The following is a 22,236-nucleotide window of genomic DNA, read 5'->3' as shown; positions in this document are numbered from 1 at the left end:
CATAGACAGTGGTGTACCTTGATACTTTCTTCAAGTAAATTTGCTGGTAAACTGGGAATAAAATAATTCTTGAAAGCATCTGTGCCCCTAGTTTATATATAGGCTTTGATGTAACAGCATCACTTTCCACATAATTTGGAAACAAACTGAATTAGAAATGAGACATGGTGAACTCAAAAAGAAAGAATAGTAGGCCGGCTGGGTCAAACGGTTTTGACTATAATACTTCATAATGAGAGAAAAGTCTTAGTGACTAGGGTATGGAGTAATTGAAAAGTTTCTTCCAACTGGCAAACTGGGAAATAAAAATGATCAACATGCATCAGGTGATAATCAGTCATTTCACCTTGAAAATAATGTGAGAAGTGAACCTTTAGAAACCTCAAGTGACCAAACAAGTATGTGCAGAAATTAACTTTTTTTTTATTATATATCATATAATGTAGTAGTAAAGTCTGAAGTGCATGAATAAAAAGTTAGTGAAATTACAGGAGGAACAATCTATATAGCAATAATAGGTGCATTCCCTGTGCATCTGAAAGAAAAAAAAAAGAGTTTTCACTCATTTTGGCCTAAAACTTAGTGTTCAGGTTCCCAGGATTCTGACATCAGAACCCGGATAACGCTGATTAGAACCATAGGGGCTTTACAATAAAAGCTAAAATATTGACCATATGATGGCAAAAAGTCTTATTTTGTGGTTAACTGATTCTCTTCTAGCTACTCTCTGATGAAGTTGGTGGCGCTGTAGAGGAGGACCGCCGCCTCCTGGACGAGGACCGGGACCGCTCAGCATCGTAGGGGACATGCTTGTCGTAGTTCTCCATCTGAGCCTCGAGGAAATCTCTCTGCTGCTGCCTCATGGTCTGGCTTATGAGCCCAGGTAGGGCATGGATGCTACCAATCAAAGTCTCTAATTTGGTTTCCAGGGTAACGATCCTCTTCTCAAAGTCTTCACTCCTTTCATTTAAGTCGGAAATCATGTCATACATGATGTTCTGGGTCTAGAAAATAGGATTGAGAGAATAGAGAGATGAAGAGTGAAGGTTTCATTACACTTGCCCTGGAAGCAAACTATCAACTCTCAGAGCTTGAGGGCTGGTCTCCTTTCGGTGACATGCAATGCAACAGTGGGGTCAGCTAACTGAACACTTGACCTGGCAAAGCAAATTCAGTGTGTCCATTCAATGCCAGGATTTCGGAAAGAAAGATCTCAGGCCTTAATTTGATCCAGTTGCAGAAAATGGTGTGCAGGTATTGCTGGTGGTATGTCCAAGGATTTTAGGTGGTGTGCAGGTAGACAAACATGTTTTCGATTTTATATTTATGTAAATATTTTAATGGTTGTTAGAAAAGTTTAGCATGTCAAATTCATTTTGCAACATGTAATACTAATTAGGGCAAGGCTGATTTTTAAAAACAAGCCAATTTAAAGAACAATACATAATAGTACAGATGGTATTGGGATGTAGCAGAAATTTTGAGCGTGGAATATGAATGAAGTTTAGGACAAACTGATTTGATCAAGTAATTTACTAGCTTAAAGCAATTAAAAATTCCTAAATATCTTTTTGCTCTCCTATGTTCCAAATTACAGGCTCTCCATTGGGTTAAATAGCATTTTTATAGATAACTACTGAGAATAAAAGTTAGGGGAGACACTAAAGTTACCAATCCACCTTGTTGGCTATGGCTGAATCAGAACTAAGTGGTTTGAAATAGGAAAATGCTTTTGGTGTCCTAGAGAATTTTGCAATTGGTTGTCCTGATCAAAGGGTATTCATAACTCTCATTTCCAGTTATAGTTCCGGAAACAGCTGGGAGACAGGGAAAGAAGACCTCAGTGCTGATCAGCTCAGAGCCAGAGAAGGAAGGGGGTGGTCAAGAAGGGAAGGCTGGAGACATTAACCTTAGCCCAGTACAGCCTTTCCCAAGCCTAGACCCCTTTGGCTAAGCCTGCCCTCCTATCTTATTTCCCTCTATTATATGTGCTATTATCCTGCTTAACAACCTCTTAATGGTGATAAATGATGATGAACTGATTAAATAAGGGAGTTACTGTTCAGAACACAGGCACCTCCTTTGAGTCTGGCCAGGAAGACAGAATGCATTAACTTTATTTTTACTGTTGATACATAGTCTTGAGACTATATGAGCAACATCCATTTGTTCAGAAAATACTGAACCCTTATGGCATGGATAGTCCTGCAAACATAATAATAAGCATGGCGCTAAAGAAATAATTGAGGGCCTTCCCTGGTGGCGCAGTGGTTAAAGAATCTGCCTGCCAGTGCAGGGGACACAGGTTCTAGCCCTGGTCTGGGAAATTCCCACATGCCGCGGAGCAGCTAGACCCATGCACCACAACTACTAAGCCTGCACTCTAGAGCCCGTGAGCCACAAATACTGAGCCCGCGTGCCTAGAGCCCGTGCTCTGCAACAAGAGAAGCCACCACAACGAGAAGCCCATGTACTGCAATGAAGAGTAGCCCCCACTAGCCGCAACTGGAGGAAAAAAACCCACACGCAGCAACGAAGACCCAACACAGCCAAAAAAAAGAAAAATTGAAAGACACAGCATCTTGCCTCATAGATATATAGTTTTACTTCAAGAGTATATCTATTATATAGAATAGTATATATGATATGTATATATGCTATATTACATATAGTGAAATGATATATATATTATTTTCAAGGGGTCTCTTATTTTTTCATAAAAATACCCAATTTATTTTATCATTTGATCTAGGAGTGGTGGAAGAACCTGCCCCATCTTTGTTCATGATGTGTCCCAGTGAGAACAATGTGTGTAAATATTGAGCACATCTTCAGGCCTCATATGTGTGTGCTGCCCAGCTTAGATGAATGATATATGATCCCCCAGGGGTAAGTCGTTAAATACTTCACTTATCATCTTCTATTTATAAGATATCAAATATTCATCTTCAACATATTTATTATACAGTTTGTATTACTGATATACATTAAAAATGAATATAATTAAGTGTGTTAGTTCATGGGACTAGGACAAATAGATGTAATTTTTGGAGAATATACTGGAGGCTTTATAAAGGACATAGCAGTTATAGCAAACAAACAACAGAACACAGGTCCAACTGAGAGATGCCTCTTTCAAAGGATTCATGTTAACAGGCTCAACACTTACATAAATCTATTCTAATGCCTCCTATAGACTTTAGAACATTGAAAGGTAATGTTGTCGTTGTTGACAAATATTCACATTTTGAAAGTGGAGTTCACCTGAGAGGAACAACCGAAAATAAACCAGATAAAGCATATAACTGTGATAGAAGAACTGGGGACTATTAATGTCCTTTTAAAAAGTGGTATGAAGACCTTGAAGAGTCGAAACAACCTTGAGAAAGAAGAAAGGCGCTGGAGGAATCAGGCTCCCTACAGTCATCAAGACAGTATGGTACTGGCACAAAAACAGAAGTATAGATCAATGGAACAGGATAGAAAGCCTGTTGCTTAAAATATATAAAAAAATAATTTTCTTGATAAGTCCTATTTAGCCCTGAACCTCACAGTAAAACCCTGGATGTGGTTCTGCTCTCATAGAGATGAGACTAAACTACATACAAGCATCCCAAAAGTATTATCTCATAGTCCACTTAGGTTTCTTACTGAACTTCCAAATCACTGCAAGTAGGAAAGCTTTTAGGATGGGGTTGAACAATGTATGTAGGGAAAGTGCATATTAAGTTAAGAGTTTCAGACGAATTCTTATAAGTTGGGCCATCATGTCAGCATGGTTTGTTGGTTTGATGTGTTAAATAAGTTTGGGGTGGCCTCCTCCTGAAGCATTATTGATTTCTATGCAGTGGTTAGTTCCAATAGATGCAATCATGAGGGCTGAGACCCCAGCTTACCTTTGCCAGGTCCACCAAGGTATTTGCTTGATCGTTCAGTTTCCTCTGCTCCATTTTTACACTTCTTAATCTAAAAGACAGAATCTGAAGTCAGAAAGGTTCCTTTTCTTCCCTACGACTATCGTAAGCCTTCCAAAGAGCATGCACAAAATTGACAAGAGCAAATAACTGCATGGATAATGCCTTGAATATTTGGCGTAAAGTCCAAACTGGTTATGTATCTGGTACAATGAGAAGCATGCTTCCCCAACACCGCAAAAAAGGAAGGGAGAGAGAAAGAGATGAGGTGTCCTTAGGACAACTATTTACTAGGTAGTTAAAGTTGAACTGAGAAAGGCTCATAAGGATTTAACCATATGAGAGAAACCAAAACATTCCTTAAAGACCCGGTATCATGACAAATAGACATAGGAAGAAAAATGCAAAGCAACTGGAATTTTATCAATGTTGGAAGCAGTGAGCACCTTCCTATGCCTATGTGACTAGATACAGGTGTTAGCCCTGTTTAGTCTGAAATGGATTGGGTTAGGTATTTGAACCTGATGAAACACAGTGATAAGTGAGATTCTCATTAGCAAAAATAAAACTTTTATTCAACCAGCAGCAAGATAACTCAAAACACATAATTCTCTTATTCGTCATTGTATTTCACTTGACTTTTATCTTAGACTGCCATTGAATTTGAAGGGAAGCCAGACCATTTCCTTGGGACAACTTCCTTTAATTTTTATTGTAGATAAAGGCACAGGACAATTAAAGTGTCTGGCAGATGGGATCTCTTCTACTGGTAAAGTTACCTTTAGACTAGACACTTTTAAATATCATTGTGTCTATCTGATCGACAGTCAAAAAGCTGGTTTTCTTAAAGACAAATTCTGAATGAGTACCTACTATTCCTTAACTTATTCACAGTAATATTTCAACAAACATTTACTCAGTGCTTGTTATAGAAGAAATTAAGATTTTCCAACCAGAGAAAAGTAGTTGATTGTCCTTTAAGCCAATAATTCAAAACCATGCTCCAAAAGAGAAGCAGGTCTCTGAGCTACTTTGTGAAAAACCCATGCTAACCTTATTACTTTGATGACGAGTCCTTTTCAAAGTATAGTGTTAATGCTGGAGAGAGTACACTTATTTCCCGATTTAAATTAAAGGTAATTGGTTAAAGGGATAAAAAAAAATTCACAGGGCAAGATTTTACTGCCAGGGAGATTTTTTTGTAACACATGTTCACGATGCTCAGTGATCTTGTTCTGAAATGTGGATATCCAATATGTCACCAAATCTGCTCCACAGTGAAGAGACAGTGCCTTCTGCCAGTACGAGTTGAACTGACACCTGCTTACAACATGATCTTTAACAGTCTAAAACAGTTTAAGGTTAGAACTTGTGATTGTGACTACGTGTTTCTTTATTAGAAGACTTGGAACTAATTTAACTGGCTCCTTTTTATGCTATTATAGTGATGGAGTATGTTTTAGTCTAAAAGAAATTTACAAACATTTAAATCTAATATGTTGTTGAGAAATGTTTCTCTAAGTACTTACAAGGGTTACAATTCTTGATGTGTGCCTTTTGAAAGTAAGTCAAAAAAAGAAAACCACAACAAAAAAAACCAAGCAAATCAACTTTAAACATGTGTGGGTCATTACAGAGAAATGTACTAGAAAGACTAAGTGTCAGACATGTATTCTGTCCTCCTTGGCCCTAACCTGACATTCAGTTTCTTCATGTATGAAAAGAAGACAGTTAGGTTAGGACTTTGTTTTTGAAGTGGTGGATTTATACCAACAGAGGTGTTCTAGATGACTAAATAATACTCAGACAAGACACTAAACAATACTAAAACAGATGGAGAGAGAGTTATTCCCTTTAATTCGCTTCCAATTCTTGATTATTATAAGAAAAATGTCTCAGGCTAGTCCTATCCTGTTTTTGTCTCCTAACAAACACCTGCTCTTCCCGTTTTTTAAAAAAAGAGGGAGCAGAATCTCAGCTCAGAGCTTTCTGCAGGCAAAAGCTTGTGGCTAGAATTCAATACCAGTGTTTCAATTGTCGAGTGATGTTACCTTTACCTCACTCACCTTGCTGGGAGTGATATATTTTTAAATCCACTTGTGATAGGGATTTATATCAAGCTTTCTTTTCAAATTTAGGTAAGTCATAGCAGAGTTGGCACATGAAGTTCGGGGACACCAGAGCGGAAGCCTCCAGCAACTTGTGAGGGCAGCACAGCCCTGAGCTCTACTAGCCTGGTTGAAGGGCCGATGCCGGTCCCTTGGCTGAGGTGGGTCTCCTTCCTCTTCCAAACAACAGAGCCTACTTTACTTCTCTTGGATTATTCACTTATGTTTCTGACAGTAGAATTTTGCCCATCTTACATTCTGCTAATCTGGAAAGCTGATATAGAGTAGCCCTAAACTTAAGTCATCTTGCCTTGTTGCTGCTTAGACTGCCTGAAAGGTAGGAGAACTGATACAAAAAGCCTAGGTAAGCTGCAGCTGCCAGAATAAAAGGTAACATGCAGTGGTGTAGTTTACTTCTTCCCCCTCCCCCCACCCCATAAAAAGAAGAATAAGAAACATATGTTGATTTCTTCCTTGTGAACTTCACTTATCACAGGAAAATATCATGATTTTGGAACACATTTCCATAGCAGCAATCAGACTACTAAAATTCACAAATAAAGGATCCACTTGGGTGCATGCAGCCGGTAGAAAATTCTGCGAATGTTGAAAGGAGAGGCTCACACAACTTACTTCCGAGCTCTATTTTCATTTTGTTGAAATAAAAAGACAAAACAAAAGAAAAGAAACTGTAAAATATTCTGGAACAAAATAACACAGAGTGGTGTTCATTCATGCACAGGGGGCTCGATTCATTAGCTGGAAGGTCCTGTTAAGATTCTGCAGGATTTTGGCATATTGATCAGAAAGAAATGCTATTCCATTTTGTTATCATCCTTTGGCATCGCTACTATACTTCCCCACTTGAAAGCACATAGCTTCCTCCAGAACTAGAGTTCGGAAGGAAGAAGTTGTATAAAGTCATCTTGGCCTCTTTGAAACATGATGTTCAAGTAAACAATAGGAGACATTTTTGCCTAGTATGAATAGGATATGGTTCCAAAGATAATATTCTAAACAATAGGATTATAATTTTTTGAGGGGGGGTACGTCTTTTCCAAGTTGGGGCTATTGAGAAGCCTGGTCTTCTGAAAGGGGGGTAACCTAACACTCTCTGTTATAGACATCACGTTTATTGGGTTTCTTGGCTGTGAGACAAGTTCATGTTAATTGATGGGTCTCTAGCTGAGACCGAAGAATGAGAAACTGTAAAGTTGATACCAGAAAAAGTGGTAAAAGTTACAGAAACAGAATGCTTCATGGTACTAAGTGACGATCCCCAAAGACAGCTACGTTACTGAAAAGAGGACACAGGCCTGCAGAGTTAGGCATCCATCAGAGACTAACAAGGTCATGTGTCCGGGAGAGAGGCTGGGAAAAAGAGAAGGAGAGTTGAGATAGAGGAGGCTGGTAGAAGGGGAGAGAGCTACTGCAAAAGCTCTCGGGACAAATCAGAGGAGAGCAGAGGCCAGGAGAGCTCTAGCAAGTCAACTGGTACATTGTCCCTCAAGTGGCAAGGTCCGATTTCACCCGGTGCTGACTGATGAGGCTGGGGCAGTAAAGGCCTTGCCCTTAGGAATCGAGCCCTGTGTGCTTTCATGTATGGCTTCACTCACTAAGTTCAGTGAAAGATAATTATGAGTAATTAGCATAACCTAGCCACACCCAGTCCATCTACTTTTCACAAAGTATAAGTACCCTCCCACCTCAAAGGAAACCCAACAGCCCCAAGACTAATTTATAAAACAATTCAGAACATTTTTGCATTGCTTAAAGCTCATCTACTTTAGAAGTACCCAAGGCTACAGAAGAAACAATGAGAAAAGTCTGAAAGAAGCAGAAGAATCACATGTGCTTTCCTCTGTTACTCTACCCAAAAGCAGCATGCTGAACAACCCATGTAACCTACACCACGAAACCCTTCAGATCACGTCAGTACAGCTTGTAGCAATATGCCAATTGCCTAGGGACAGTTTTTACACTTAGTTTCACCAAAGATTTTTTGCCTAACATTTTATTATAAAAATGTTCAAACCTAAAGCAAAGTGGAAAAAATTTTATAATGACCACCTATAAATTGTCCCCCAGGGTTTTGACTGTGAATGTATTCCAAACTTAAGAGTTCTATCACCATTTATTATAAATATAGAAATACCCACTATTTACACATGGCTACAGCATTAGATGACAAAAATTGTCAAAGCGTTTGCTTTTTTTTTGGTTATATGGAAATTTATCAATGGCATCAAAGGCAAGTCACATTTCATTAACATATTGAACAGGTAACTTACACTAACAGGAAGGGACACAAATACAATCCTGGAGAAAATGGGATGTGTGGATGCTCAACCCAAAGACTGACCCACTTGCCTACTTCCACGTCATCTCACATCCTTTCCATCCTGGGACACCACATTTTCTCACACCCGCAAAGGTAAGTTTTCTTTTTAATAGATCTGAACGATATAGGTTAGTCTTGTCTTGAAACATTCAAAGTACAAAGAATGATTTCTCCACAGTATACCATGTGTACCTCTTGTATGAATGTTGGGGTTATTGTGTTGTACGGTTTGGGGGCTGTAGGAATGATCACTCTACCAGGAAATTTTACCAGGTGACCCTTGAAGCAGAGGTAAAGGCTCCTCATCTCTCAGGGGACCCACTCTCTTAGCTCTAAGCTTCGAGGAGTCAAGATGTGGAAGCAAGTGGTCCTAGGTGGTGGCACCTGGTTATAATGGTAGCTGTGAGCTCCAGGGAGCGAATTCCTGCTTGTGAGCCAGATCGAATACAATGTTCCTCTCTGTGTTCTTCACTTTTACTCTCTCCCAGACTTTGAAAGAGTACTATCTTAATATTCTTTTCCTTATATGGGGAAAATGCATAATTGTGTGTCCAGTCAAGTCACACAGAGCTAAAGGAGAAATAATGTCTCTGGTGTTGGTGGCAGCAAGGGAAAGAACATGTGTGAATTGCTAAGGGTAGCAATGAGGACCAGCTACTCTACCATACGTGCAGAGTCTCCTATTTCAGAGCTCAGGGTACTTGGATTTTATTTTCATTAAGAAAGGTAGCAACTTCTATACCAGTACATGTATGTCTCTAATTATAGACATATTCCACATTTTCAGTGATACCTATTTTAAAAGGACAGTGGATGGCAGGTGAAAAGGTAAAAGATGAATGCTTGGTGATTTTCAATGGAATGTGAGTGTAATATACTTATGAATTCCCTAAATATGTAAAATTAACACTTCAGCCTCAGAACTTCCTGTCTGCTGTACTAATTAGCTCTAAGAAAACACATCTCCCTTTATAATCAGGATACCTAGTATTTACCTACCTTTCCATGATTACCCTGGTAGGTTGCATGAGAAAAGCCACTTTTCTGACCCACAAAATGTGATGTGTCTGCCCTGCCCCATATCGAAATGGCATTAAGAGCAAGGCTGCGTGGCATCATAACTGATACCCGCATAATGTACTTACGGTAAGGATGCTGCCAGCCTGGGGGAGAAAGACCTGGTGCTTTCAAATTATCATTGAAACTTGCTAGATAGAGATTTGTATTTTACAAGTCTATGATGGTAGGTATAACAATAAAATGGCACGAAGGACTTAAACAAATTGAATAACAGTGGCCTCGATAAAGTCAGAATAATGACTGCAAGGCCTATAGGAACTCTAAAATCTATAATGAACACATAGCATATAGAAAGTCCCCCAAGTCCTGATTAAAAACTAATTTAAAAATTCGAGTGTTAAGTCAATTGTATGTACTACCTTCATACAAAGATGTTTGGCAGTATGTTAAAAAGTCCAGGTGGATCATAAAATGTTAATTTCTTTAAAGACTGTAGTAGATATAAACTAAACATCTTAGAGCGAACTATATGAATAAATAAATCAAGAAATACAATTTTAACTGAAATTATTGCTTCTATCTAAAAAAGACACTGAATAGACACTTAATTAACATATTATGTGCTATTCTCCCAATAATAAATGATTTTTAATCATAAAATGAACTGACAAATGAAATCCTGAGGAAAATTATGGAATTATTAAAATGCCAAATGACATCTTCTGGAAACAAACACGATAATGTTCTCTTTTTCCCTCCCTCATGAAAGAAGAAGAAGCAGGTGCAAGAATTAAAACCCAGAGATACCAATGCAGAATGAAAGTGGAGAATGGTACTTACTGATGAATAGCTTGCAAGAATTTCCGCTGATGTTTTCTGACTTTTGCATGATCTATCTTTTTTACTAGCTTTGTATTTTTGTAAATTAGCCATGTTTCCCTGAGTACATTGGCAGCTGCGTTTTTCACCTGTTAGGAAAAGAAACAAACACAGCAGTTGATAAATTCCAGAGCAGAATCTTTGCAACTTGGCTGAGTGTCATACTCTTCATCCCAATGATCATGGTAAGCTCTAGCTCTGTTTAGTAACTGTATCTCAACATTTTTTTTTCTTGACTCTGTGCCTTTTTAAAAGTACCTGTATCTGTCTGGGAATGCTTACCTTGAAATATGAGGGGCTAATGATCTCTTTCGGGGCTAACTTCTACTCTACCCCATGAGGAACCTTTCAACTACCTTTTCTTTTCTTTTTCTTTTTTTTTTTTTTTTAAATCAAGAGGTGCTGCTTTCTTCACCTTGTATCACAGTTGCTCTCTCCATGTTCTTCGTTTCCCTGGAGAAAGGCAAAATGCCAGAAGGCCAAGGTTAAGGTTAACCCTGTCCTTTGCAAGCTTGGTCGGCATTTCTGGCTATGCACTACAGGAAGGGCATGTTTCCACTGCTGAATGTACAAGAAGACCCAGGCATCCAGCCTCCTAGGGTGACTTGGCAAATTGCATACTTGTTAGCACACTTTAATCAACTGACAGAGAGTCTGTGTTGTCATGATTTTGTTGGTAATTTAAATACACTGTGTTTCACATGGACAGGACAAACCTAAAGGATAAAGGCATTACAGTAACACTGCCAAGACTTACTGCAGCTGATGGAAGGTGTGAATACTTCCTAGTGAGACTTCAATCACTTGCTTTCTTGATACTTTCAAGTCTTCAAAGATTCCTGCAACTTGGTAAGTCCTCTTCCTTGCTCACAAGACAAGAACTGATGACCCAGAGCTTTCACTTGTGCTTGTTGTTAGCTACTTATTCTGGGAAGTTGATTCATTTAATTCTTTTGAGTGATGGATAAAGGATGTCTCACAAGGAGAGCTGCAGGCTAGAGGGGGGCTGGGTGGAGGAAGACAGGCAGTGTGGTGGGGTAAGACAGAACAGTGAACTGGGCTTCAGAAATGGGTTCTAAGCTCTTGACTTTGGACCAACCAAGTCAGGTCAAGGAGACAAGCTAACCTTGCAGGATTTTAGTTTGCTCTAACATGAGAAGGTTAGAGAGAATGATTGTTAAACTCCTTTTCAGCACCTAGCTTTACAATAAGGAAGAGTATTATAATTTATCAAAACTATGGCCCAAGTATGGATGGGTATTTTTTCACTTTAGCAGAGAAAACATCAGGTTGGGTGGCTGATGGTGAACACTTTTTCATGGCGCTGAGTTTTCTTTTTGAGTGAAATTGTATGGCTAGAACCCACTTTAAGAAAATGGCTGGTTTCTGAAGACTGCTTTTAGTTGTGACTTCCTCTGGATATTCATTAGACTTAGCATGGAGAACATTCTCCAACCAACAGAAAAATGAAACGCGGGGTGTTGAGCACCAGCAGTGCATGTAAGTGACATGTCCACAGTGAAGTTTAAAGGTGTTCCAGTGAACGCTTGCTCTTCGTTCTTATGGAATCATTTCTCTTCCTCACAAGGTAAGAGTCACTGTTCAGAAGGCTCTTCCATCTGACACTGGTCTCCTTTGCAAAGGTAAGGAACTGGATGCAGTGTAATTTGCTGAGGTTGGAGGACCTTGCTTTTATTTTTAATTAAAAAATTTTTATTTTATATCAGAGTATAGTGGATTAACAATGATGTGTTAGTTACGGGTGTACAGCAAAGTGATTCAGTTATAACCATTCAAGTATCCATTCTTTTATCAATTTTTTTTCCCTTTTAGGTTATTACAGAATATTGAGCTGACTTCCCTGTGCTATGCAGTAGGTGCTTGGCGGTTATCTATTTTATAGATAGTAGGGTGTACATGTCAGTCCCAAGCTCCCAATCTATCCCTCACCCCAACCCTTTCCCCGGGGTAACCATAAATTCGTTCTCTAAGTTGCTGTTTCTGTTTTGTGAGTGTTTCTGTTTTGTAAATAAGTTCATTTGTATCGTTTTTCTTTTAGATTCTGCATGTAAGTGACATCATATGATGATATTTGTTTTTCTCTGACAACTTCACTTAGTATGATAATCTCCAGGTCCATCCATGTTGCTGCAAATGACACTTTCATTTTTTATTTATGGCTGAGTAATATTCCATTGTTTATCTGTACCACATCTTCTTTATCCATTCCTCTGTTGATGGACATTTAGGTTGCTTCCTTGTTTTGGCTATTGTAAACAGTGCTGCAATGAACATTGGGGTGCAGGTATCCTTTTGAATTATGTTTTTCTCTGGGTATATGCCCAGTAGTGGGATTGCTGGGTCATATGGTAGCTAGCTCTATTCTTAGTTTTTTTAAGGAAACTCCATACTACTCTCCACTGTTTTACCAATTCATATTCCCACCAACAGTGTAGGAGGGTTCCTGTTTCTCTACACCTTCTCCAGCATTTATTGTTTGTAGACTTTTGGATGATGGCCATTCTGACCCGTGTGAGGTGGCCATCTGTATGTCTTCTTTGGAGAAATGTCTATCTAGGTCTTCTGCCCATTTTTGGATTGGGCTGGTTTTTTTTGATATTGAGGCACATGAGCTGTTTGTACATTTTGGAGATTAATCCCTTGTCAGTTGCATCGTCTGCAAATCTTTTCTCCTATTTTATGGGTTGTCTTTTCGTTCTGTTTATGGTTTCCTTTGCTGGGCAAAAGATTTTGAGTTTAATTAGGTCCCACTTGTTTATTTCCGTAACTCCAGGAGACAGGTCAAAAAAGATTTTGCTGCAATTTATGTCAAAGAATGTTTTCCTCTAAGAGTTTTACAGTGTCTGTGCTTACATTTAGGTCTTTAATCCATTTTGAGCTTATTTTTGGTGTTAGTGAGTGTTCTAATTTCTTTCTTTTACATGTAGTTGTCTAGTTACCCCAGCACCATTTATTGAAGAGACCGTCTTTTCTCCATTTTATATTCTTGCCTCCTTTGTCATAGATTAGTTGACCATAGGTGTGTGCGTTTATTTCTGGGCTTTCTATCCTGTTCCATTGATGTATATTTGTTTGGGCGCCAGTACCATACTGTCTTGATGACTGTAGCTTTGTAGGAGGACCCTGCTTTTAAAGAGAGAGGAGTGGGAAGTGACCAGCCAGCACTGCCTGGGCTTTGGGGTGACAGGCCCTTCCCTGGTAGCAAGGAGAAGGGCTGGCTATGGGAGGTCTCAGCTCTCTGAGCAGATGTACTGCCTGGAGGACTGGTAAGGGCCCTGGTATATCCTCCCTCCCTGGTTTTATCAGCTCAAGACACAGAGTAAAAACCTAGAACACAGACCAGTGAGGCAGTGAGAAAACAGGGTAAGAAGTGATGAGACAAGAACATGGCAGTGTTTGGAATAGAACACAGCAATTAATTTTGGTTTGGATTCTCATCTACAAAGAGCAAATGCCAAATGGTTAAAGTCTACAAAAAATGCTTGTCCTTAATGTATTTTAAATGATTCTTTTTCTTTGGGATGGTGGGGGAATGACTGGAAGCGAGTAGGGAACCTCGCTACTCAGAGTGTACTGCAGTGGGTGATAACCCCTGGACCTTGTATTGTAGGATTTTTATTCACTAAACATGCAATGTAGATGACCGGCTGAAAAATAATTGACTCCTCATCTGAAAATGAAATCCCTACAGCTGCTTTTAAGAACTATATCCATTCTATGGCGAAACATCCCCTTTCTAGCTAACTCCCTTTCAAATACAGGAATAAATCTCTTAAAGCATCTTATTTAACTGCTACTTTTCAACAAAGCAGAAACAAAACAATATATCCAAACATAGAAAAACTTATCCTCTACTGATAATAGTAGATTTTTTTCCTTGGTTCCTCATAGGGTTTAAAGGGAACAGAAGACAGGGTGGAAACACCTCAGTGTTTTTACAGGTTTGAAGGATGAGGATTGTTACATGAAAATGCTAATCCAAACTTACAGGGAAAACGGGGGAGAGGAGAAGTAGGTCTGTGCATTTGTGATCATTGAGATGACAGTTTATTTGCAGTTAAGAACACTGCTCTATGGTCATGTAACAATGTAACTCTGGAGCTCCTGCTCCACTTTCCAGGGCATTTACCAAGTTTTAGAGGTCATGTCATTGTTTCTCCCTAGCTCAGTGCTTTTGGCATAGCTGGTACTAAATAACTGTCTATGGTGTTAAATTTGGCACCATAGTATACATAATTTGTATCATAAAAACTTCTAATCATAACCATAGATGCATATTTATCAACCAAAGGACCCTCCTGATATGAAGGGTGTACAGGTTTAAAGAAGAGACCTAGGATCTAAAGGAGTCAGAGCATTTCCATTTATTAATTCAACAAATTTATTGAGTCTCTATCACTTGCTAGATACCATGAGAGTTGGTACGAGGGATTCACAGATATCTCTCAATAATTAGTAGCTGTATTATATGTTGCCAATTAATGGCCCAGTGCCACTATGAAATATAACTTATTTCCTCTACTTCACAAAACAAGGAAAGTGAAAGGTGGGCCCTTTCTTAACAGGAACCTTCTCTTCCTCTCTCCATTTCCTGTACCCCCAAAGACACACTCACACAGGGAAAAAGGAAAATAAGAACATTTGTTCTACCTCACTAATTGACATGTACACAGTGCTATATTTAAAATATTGATAGATAACCAACAAGGACCTTCTATAGCACAGGGAACTCTGCTCAATAGTCTGTACTGACCTAAATGGGAAAAGAAGTTGAAAAAGAATAGATGCATGTATATGTATAACTGAATCACTTTGCTGTACATCTGAAACTAACACAACATTGCAATCAACTATACTCCAATATAAAATAAAAATTAAAAAAAAATAGTGGTCAACTCAAATGTAAGTCTTTTTTATCAGAAAAATGTTGAAAGGCATAAAATAATCAGATATTTTAGTAATAATTTGAGAAAACAAAGGCCCTATAAGCCATTTATACTATTAAAAGTAGCAATAGTCACTAGATGCCTTCAACCCACTTTCATAGGTATAAAGGACATGACATGTTATACTGCTGGCTCCTAGGTAAATATTAAAGCTATAGGTAGTAAGGTAAAGTATATTTTTTATGTGAAACAATACTTTATAAACCACAAAAGTTCTTAAAGCTGATTGACTTTTGACTGAATGTTTGCTTCATTCAACCCTATATGATACATACAATTAGAGAGTTATTTAGCAGGCTACTTTGTTTATAGATTTCCTTTGCTTTTTACTACTTTCTTGTTCTTCCTCTTGCCTCTCCCTTCAGAGGCTTTTTTGAGGCAGGACAGTTTCTTGCCTCTCATTCTGCTAATTACAGAAAAATGTTGCTCTATATGCTGTGGGTAATGCCTCCAGGATGCCTGGGGAACAAAGTCAAGGCCACGAAGCCTGTGCAGCTTAGTAGGACATCATGTGCTCTCACTGTCCCTGCAGCAGCGGGGCTGGATGTGCTCAGGGCACCAACCTTTCTTGCCAGCCGAGTTCTCTTTGAGACCAGGTACCTGCGGCGGGGTGAATGGAACAAGGCCAAGGGATCTATGCATTTGTATTTTAACCCACTGGGATATGTAGCCAAGCGTGATATAAAAGCTACACACAGTAAATCCAAGTGAACAGAATTTCTGTTCACTTGTTAAGAGATATGCAAGAAACAAAATTACATAATTACATATAATTACATAATAGTGTTCTTATTATGGATCTTATTGAGAATTCTTAACAGGATTGGAAACACCCACAGTGGACATTAATATGTATAATTATCCTTCATGGTACATCTAGCGACTTTAAAAATTATGCCTGGGTTCTCAGAATTGCTTGTTTTCAAGTTTCTTTCCAAAATGAAAGTAGCCAGAGGGCCAAACTCCAAGATTTCTTTCTGGTTCAAACCTGAATGAATAGTAATAATAATATATTTCCTAAAGCTTTAGCATGGTAAACACATTGCGTCTGTAAGGTCATATACTACGAATCTATTAAATAGCTGGTTCTGTCTTACTAAGCCTACTGATAAGTTAAGCCTACCGATAAGTTATTGCTATTATGCTTTGACTTACAAATCCTTATTCAGGTTACCATGGACCTATTGGCCATTTTTGAATTTTGCAGAGAGTCATGTAAACTTTGGATTTATATAGGACAATCCTCCATTAACGCTAGTGCCCAGTGAATTGTATGTTCTACTTGCAAACATAGTATTTTATGTGGTTAATGTAGTCCCACAGAGAAATGATTTCTGTATAAAATTGTCCCTCAAACTTGGTGGATAATTTTTCATGGAAATTGTTCAGTTTAGTTAAAATACACACTGGAAGGCTTGCAATATGAATGTTAAGAAAAGTCATAGAATGTCTGTGACATGTCCCTTTTGACCATCAAAAAACTTCGATGTAGTGTTTCAGGGGATAATCTGTCATCTTAGTAACTAACTACGTATGGCTTTTAGGTCCTTGTTTATTCTTGGTTATTATCCAGAAATAATTTTTAATTGATCATTCAGTATTTTAGATATATTTAAAAATCATAATATGGGGCCACTTAAAAATTCCATAAATAACTAAATGGAATTAATGACACTCATTAATTGATAACTTTGTATAAAATAATACAGAGAGAACCATAAAAGGGCTATTATTTTCATATGCTACATTGAGTATAATAATGGAATGGGAATCATAAACTAGAAATTTATGTTTGATTTTAATGCCATTTTAACATTTGCTTTTGTACTTAGTGACATTTTGCCTATAAAAATAGACCTGTCAGCAAGCCTTCTCAAGTGTCTTTCTCAGACCTATTAGAGACTCTGTTCACAAGAAATACTTCAAAGTAGCTGCACTTTTAAGCAATAGTAGTGAGCTAATAGAATTAATAAAGGATCATAAGCATGATGGAAAATGTGAATTTTGAAACTAGAACAGTACTTTTTACTGAAAAAGCTTTCTACCAACAATATGACTCCTAATTCAACATTATCTACAGGGAGTTTATCAAATGTATACAAGAACTTATGACAGAAAAGCAGTAACATCAGAAAACCTGTTGACTGGGGAAATGAGTTCTAGTCACAAAACTAAAGGAAGGTCATCTAGATCCTGAATCCATATTTCCCTAAAGGGTACCCAAGAGCAACATTAGCAAGAGCACAAGTGCATTTTTCTGCCAAGCAGGTAGAAACAGAACTTTCATCTCATTTACTGAAGGAACAGCATTATAAAAGCTTAAAATTATCTGATGCCTGGAATATAGCGGTTAACACAGAACCCTGACTACATTAGGTCCAAGTATATTTTTGTGAAATGAACACATTATTCCCAGGAAGAAGATGACAATAAGTTCGGGATTCACTTCACTCAGAAAATTTTAAGGATGAAACAAGTGTGCCAGCCACTGCTCTAAGGTGACATGCTTAGAGCAGTGGCTGGCATAGAGCGAGGGCTCTGTAAAAACTGTGATGACTGTTTTCTCCTGTCTGGACGCCATACCATTTTCAACATCTCTCTACCCCTCCCCTGCGGTCCTAAAGGCAGTGGGGTTTTTTTTCTTTGTCTTTGCAACCCCAGTCTTTAGAACAGTGACTGTCTCACAGAAGCTCAGTTGAATCACCTTCCCATAAAATTTTTTATAATACACTGATGGTATATTCTTTCCTACTCAATCCAATATTGGTCTCCTCTTGCATGCTGCAAACTTAAATGTTAGGTATGCCTATTTTAGATTTATTTTTCTACTTGAGTAAATACCAAGGTTTTCCAATTATTTCCTGACTGACCTAAAGTTAGGAAGAGCTTATTCTCAATGTGAAAACATGGAACTGACTCCAAGAATGCCTTAACTTTAAACCATATCATTTCAGCTTCAGAGATCAAAGTAAAAACTATTATTGCCCAACACTGAAAGAAAACAGGAGCCCCAGATAAGATGGCAGAGTAGAAGGACCTGAGCTCACCTCCTCTCACGAAAACACCAAAACCACAACTAACTGCTGAACAACCATCAATAAAAAAGGACTGGAACCTACCAAAAAAGATATTCTACTTCCAAAGACAAAGAAGAAGCCACAACAAGATGGCACGAGGGGTGCCTTTGCCATACAATCAAATCCCATACCCACTGGGTGGGTGACCCACAAAGTGGAAAATAATTATTTTGCAGAGGTTCTCCCATGTAATTATATCACAGAGGTTCTGAGCCCCACATCAGGCTCCCCAGTCTGCAGGACTGGCATTGGGAGGAGGAGCCCCCAGAGCATTTGGCTTTGAAGGTCACTGGGACTTGATCACAGGAACTCCACAGGACTGGGGGCAGCAGAACTGCCACTCTTGGAGGATGCACACAAGGTCTCGTGCACACCAAAACCCAGGGGAAAATGCAGTGACTTCATTAGAGCCTAGAGCAGACCTACCTGCTGCTCTTGGAGGGTCTCCTGGGGAGCTGGAGGGGCAGCTGTGGCTTGCTGCAGGGAAAAGGACACTGGTGGCAGAGGTACTGGGGGGCACTCATAGGTGGGAGCTGTCTTGGAGGCTGCCATTTTGATGCCAAGAGCTTGCCCCACCCAACAGCCTGAAGGCTCACACAGCACCACCCAACAGCCGACAGGCTGCTTAAAAGCTTCCTGAGTGCACAGCTGCCTAAAAACACACCCCTTGATATGGCCCTGCCCACCAGAGGGACAATACCCAGCACCACACACCAGTGGGCAGACACCAGAAGCAAGAGGAGCCATAATCCTGCAGGCTGAAAGAAAGTTAGACAAAATGAGATGGCAGAGGAATATGTGCCAGACAAAGGAACAAGATAAAACCCCAAAAGAACAAGTAGGTTAAGTGGAGACAGGCAAGCTACTTGAAAAAGAATTCAGAATAATGATAGTAAAGATGATCCAAGATCATGGAAAAAGAATGGAGGCACAAACCTAAAAGATACATACAGGAAATGTTTAACAAACATCTAGATAAACAAAGAACAAATAAACAGAGATGAATAATACAATTATTAAAATGAAAAAATACATTAGAAGGAATCAATAGCTGAATAAATCAGGCAGAAGAACAGATAAGTGAGCTGGAAGACAGATGGTGGAACTCACTGCCTCAAAGCAGAATAAAGAAAAAGTAATGAAAAGAAATGAGGACAGTCTCAGAGACCTCAGGACAACAGTAAATGCACCAACATTCACCTTATAGGGGTCCCAGGAGGAGAAGAGAGAGAGAGAAAGACCCTGAGAAAATATTTGAAGCGATAATAGCTGAAAACCTCCTTAACATAGGAAGGGAAACACTCACTGAAGTCCAGGAAGTACAGAGTCCCATACAGGATAGACTCAAGGAGAAACACACCAAGACACATAGTAATTGAATTGACAAAAATTAAAGACAAAGAGAAAATATTCAAAGCAAGAAGGGAATCCCCATAAGGTTATCAGCTGATTTCTCTGCAGAAACTCTGCAGGGAATGTCATGATACATTCAAAGTGATGAAAGGGAAAAAGCTACAATCAAGAATATTCTACCCAGCAAGGCTCTCATTCAGATTCCTATATCAAGACTTCATGGTACCCAAAAACCTACAACAGATATACACACAAAAAGGAAAACGGAATCCAAACACAACACTAATGATAGTCATCAAATCAGAAGAGTAGAGAACAAAAGGAGAAAGGAAGAAAAAAGACCCATGAAAAGAATCCCAAAACAATTAAGAAAATGGCAACAAGAACATACATATTGGATTAGATGCTCCAACCAAAAGACACAGACTGGCTGAATGGATACAAAAACAAGACCCATATATATGCTGTCTACAAGAGACTCACTTCAGATCTAGGGACACACACAGACTGAAGGTGAGGGGATGGGGAAAGAGATTCCATGTAAATGGAAATCAAAAGAAAGCTGGAGTAGCAATTCTCATATCAGACAAAATAGACTTTAAAATAAAAGACTGTCACAAGAGACAAGGAAGGACACTACATAATGATCAAGGGATCAATCCAAGAAGAAGATATAACAATTGTAAATATTTATGCACCCAAAGTAGGAGCATCTCAATACACAAAGGAAATGCTAACAGCCATAAAAGGAGAAATCAACAGTAACACAATCATAGTAGGGGACTTTAACACCCCACTTTCAGCAATGGACAGATCATCCAGACAGAAAATCATTAAGGAAGCCCAGGTCTTAAATGACACATTATGTCAGATGGACTTAATTGATATGTATAGAGCATTCCATCCAAAAAGAGCAGAATACACTTTCTTCTCAAGTGCTCATGGAATACTTGCCAGGATAGATCACATACTGTGCCATAAACCCAGCATTGATAAATTCAAGAAAACTGAAATCATACCAAGCATCTTTTCTGACCACAATGCTATGAGATTAGAAATCAACTACAAGGGGAAAAAAAAAACTATAAAAACCACAAACATGTGGAAGCTAAACAGTGTGTTACTCAACAACCAATGGATCACTAAAGAAATCAAAGAGGAAATAAAAAAAATACCTAGAGGCAAATTAAAACATGATGATCCAAAAGCTATAGGACACAGCAAAAGCACCTTTAACAGGGAAGTTTATAGCAATACAATCTTAACTCAGGAATCAAGAAAAATCCCAAACAAACAACCTAACCTTACACCTAAAGTAACTAGAGAAAGAACAAACAAAACCCAAAGTTAGTAGAAGGAAAGAAATCATAAACATCAGAGCAGAAATAAATGAAATAGAAACAAAGAAAACAATAGCAAAGGTTAATAAAACTCAAAGCTGGTTCTTGGAAAAGATAAACAAAGTTGATAAACCTTTATTCAGACTCATCAAGAAAAAGAGAGAGAGGGCTCAAATCAATAAATGACATGACTGAAATGAAAAAGGAGAAGTTACAACTGACATCAAAGAAATACAAAGGATCATAGGACTATTACAAGCAACTATATGCCAATAAAGTGGACAACCTCAAAGAAATGGAAAAATTATTGGAAAGGTACAATCTCCCAAGGCTGAACCAGGAAGCAATAGAAAATATGAACAGACCAGTCACAAGCACTGAAATTGAAACTGTGATTAAAAAACACCCAACAAATGAAAGTCCAGGACCAGATGGATTCACAGGTGAATTCTATCAAACATCTAGAGAAGAGTTAACACCTATCCTTTTGAAACTATTTTGAAAAATTGCAGAGGAAGGAACACTTCCAAACTCATTCTATGAGGCCATAATCACCCTGATACCAGACAAATATGCCACAAAATAAGAAACTTACAGGCCAGTATCACTGATGAACATACATGCAAAAATCCTCAACAAAATGCTAGCAAACTGAATCCAACAGTACATTAAAAGGATCATACACCATGATCAAGACGGATTTATCCCAGGGATGCAAGGATTTTTCAATATTTGCAAATCAATCAGTGTGATACACCACATTAACAAACTGAAGAATAAAAAACAAATGATCATCTCAATAAATGCAAAAAAAGCTTTTGACAAAATTCAACACCCATTTATGATAAAAACTCACCAGAAAGTGTGTATAGAGGGAATATACCTCAACATAAGGGCCATATATGACAAACCTACAGTTAATATCATACCCAATGGTGAAAAACTGAAAGCATCTCCTCTAAGATCAGGAACAAGACAAGCGTGTCCACTCTCACCACTTTTATTCAACATAGTTTTGGAAGTCCTAGCCATAGCAATTAGAGAAGAAAAAGAAATTAAAGGAATCCAAACTGGAAAAGAAGTAAACATGATATGACATGACACTATACACAGAAAATCCTCAGGCTGATACCAGAAGACTACTAGAGTTCATCAATGAATTTGGTAAAGTTTCAGGATACAAAATTAATACACAGAAATCTCTTACATTCCTATACACTAACAAACAACTGAAGGT

The 22,236-nt window shown here is 38.4% G+C and overlaps 1 protein-coding gene across 3 annotated transcripts in view; it reads right to left on the bottom strand.

Annotated features, from left to right (window-relative positions):
- Positions 1–403: 403 nt before the first annotated feature.
- KCNN2 (potassium calcium-activated channel subfamily N member 2) overlaps positions 404–22,236 on the bottom strand; it is a 445,540-nt gene continuing 423,707 nt past the window's right edge. For all 3 annotated transcript variants that reach the window (XM_059061877.2, XM_067031464.1, XM_067031465.1), the window contains 3 exons: positions 10,224–10,351; positions 3,897–3,966; positions 404–1,004 (listed from right to left, as the gene is read on the bottom strand). In XM_059061877.2, coding sequence (XP_058917860.2) covers positions 717–1,004; positions 3,897–3,966; positions 10,224–10,351 — 486 coding nt within the window. In that variant the 3' untranslated portion in view covers positions 404–716. The remainder of the gene's footprint in view (positions 1,005–3,896; positions 3,967–10,223; positions 10,352–22,236) is intronic.

Source organism: Kogia breviceps, chromosome 4, assembly GCF_026419965.1.
Source record: "Kogia breviceps isolate mKogBre1 chromosome 4, mKogBre1 haplotype 1, whole genome shotgun sequence".
Classification (NCBI taxonomy): Eukaryota; Metazoa; Chordata; class Mammalia; order Artiodactyla; family Physeteridae; genus Kogia; species Kogia breviceps.
The sequence above is the reverse complement of the archived record's forward strand: the minus strand, read 5'-3'. Positions and strand labels throughout refer to the sequence as shown.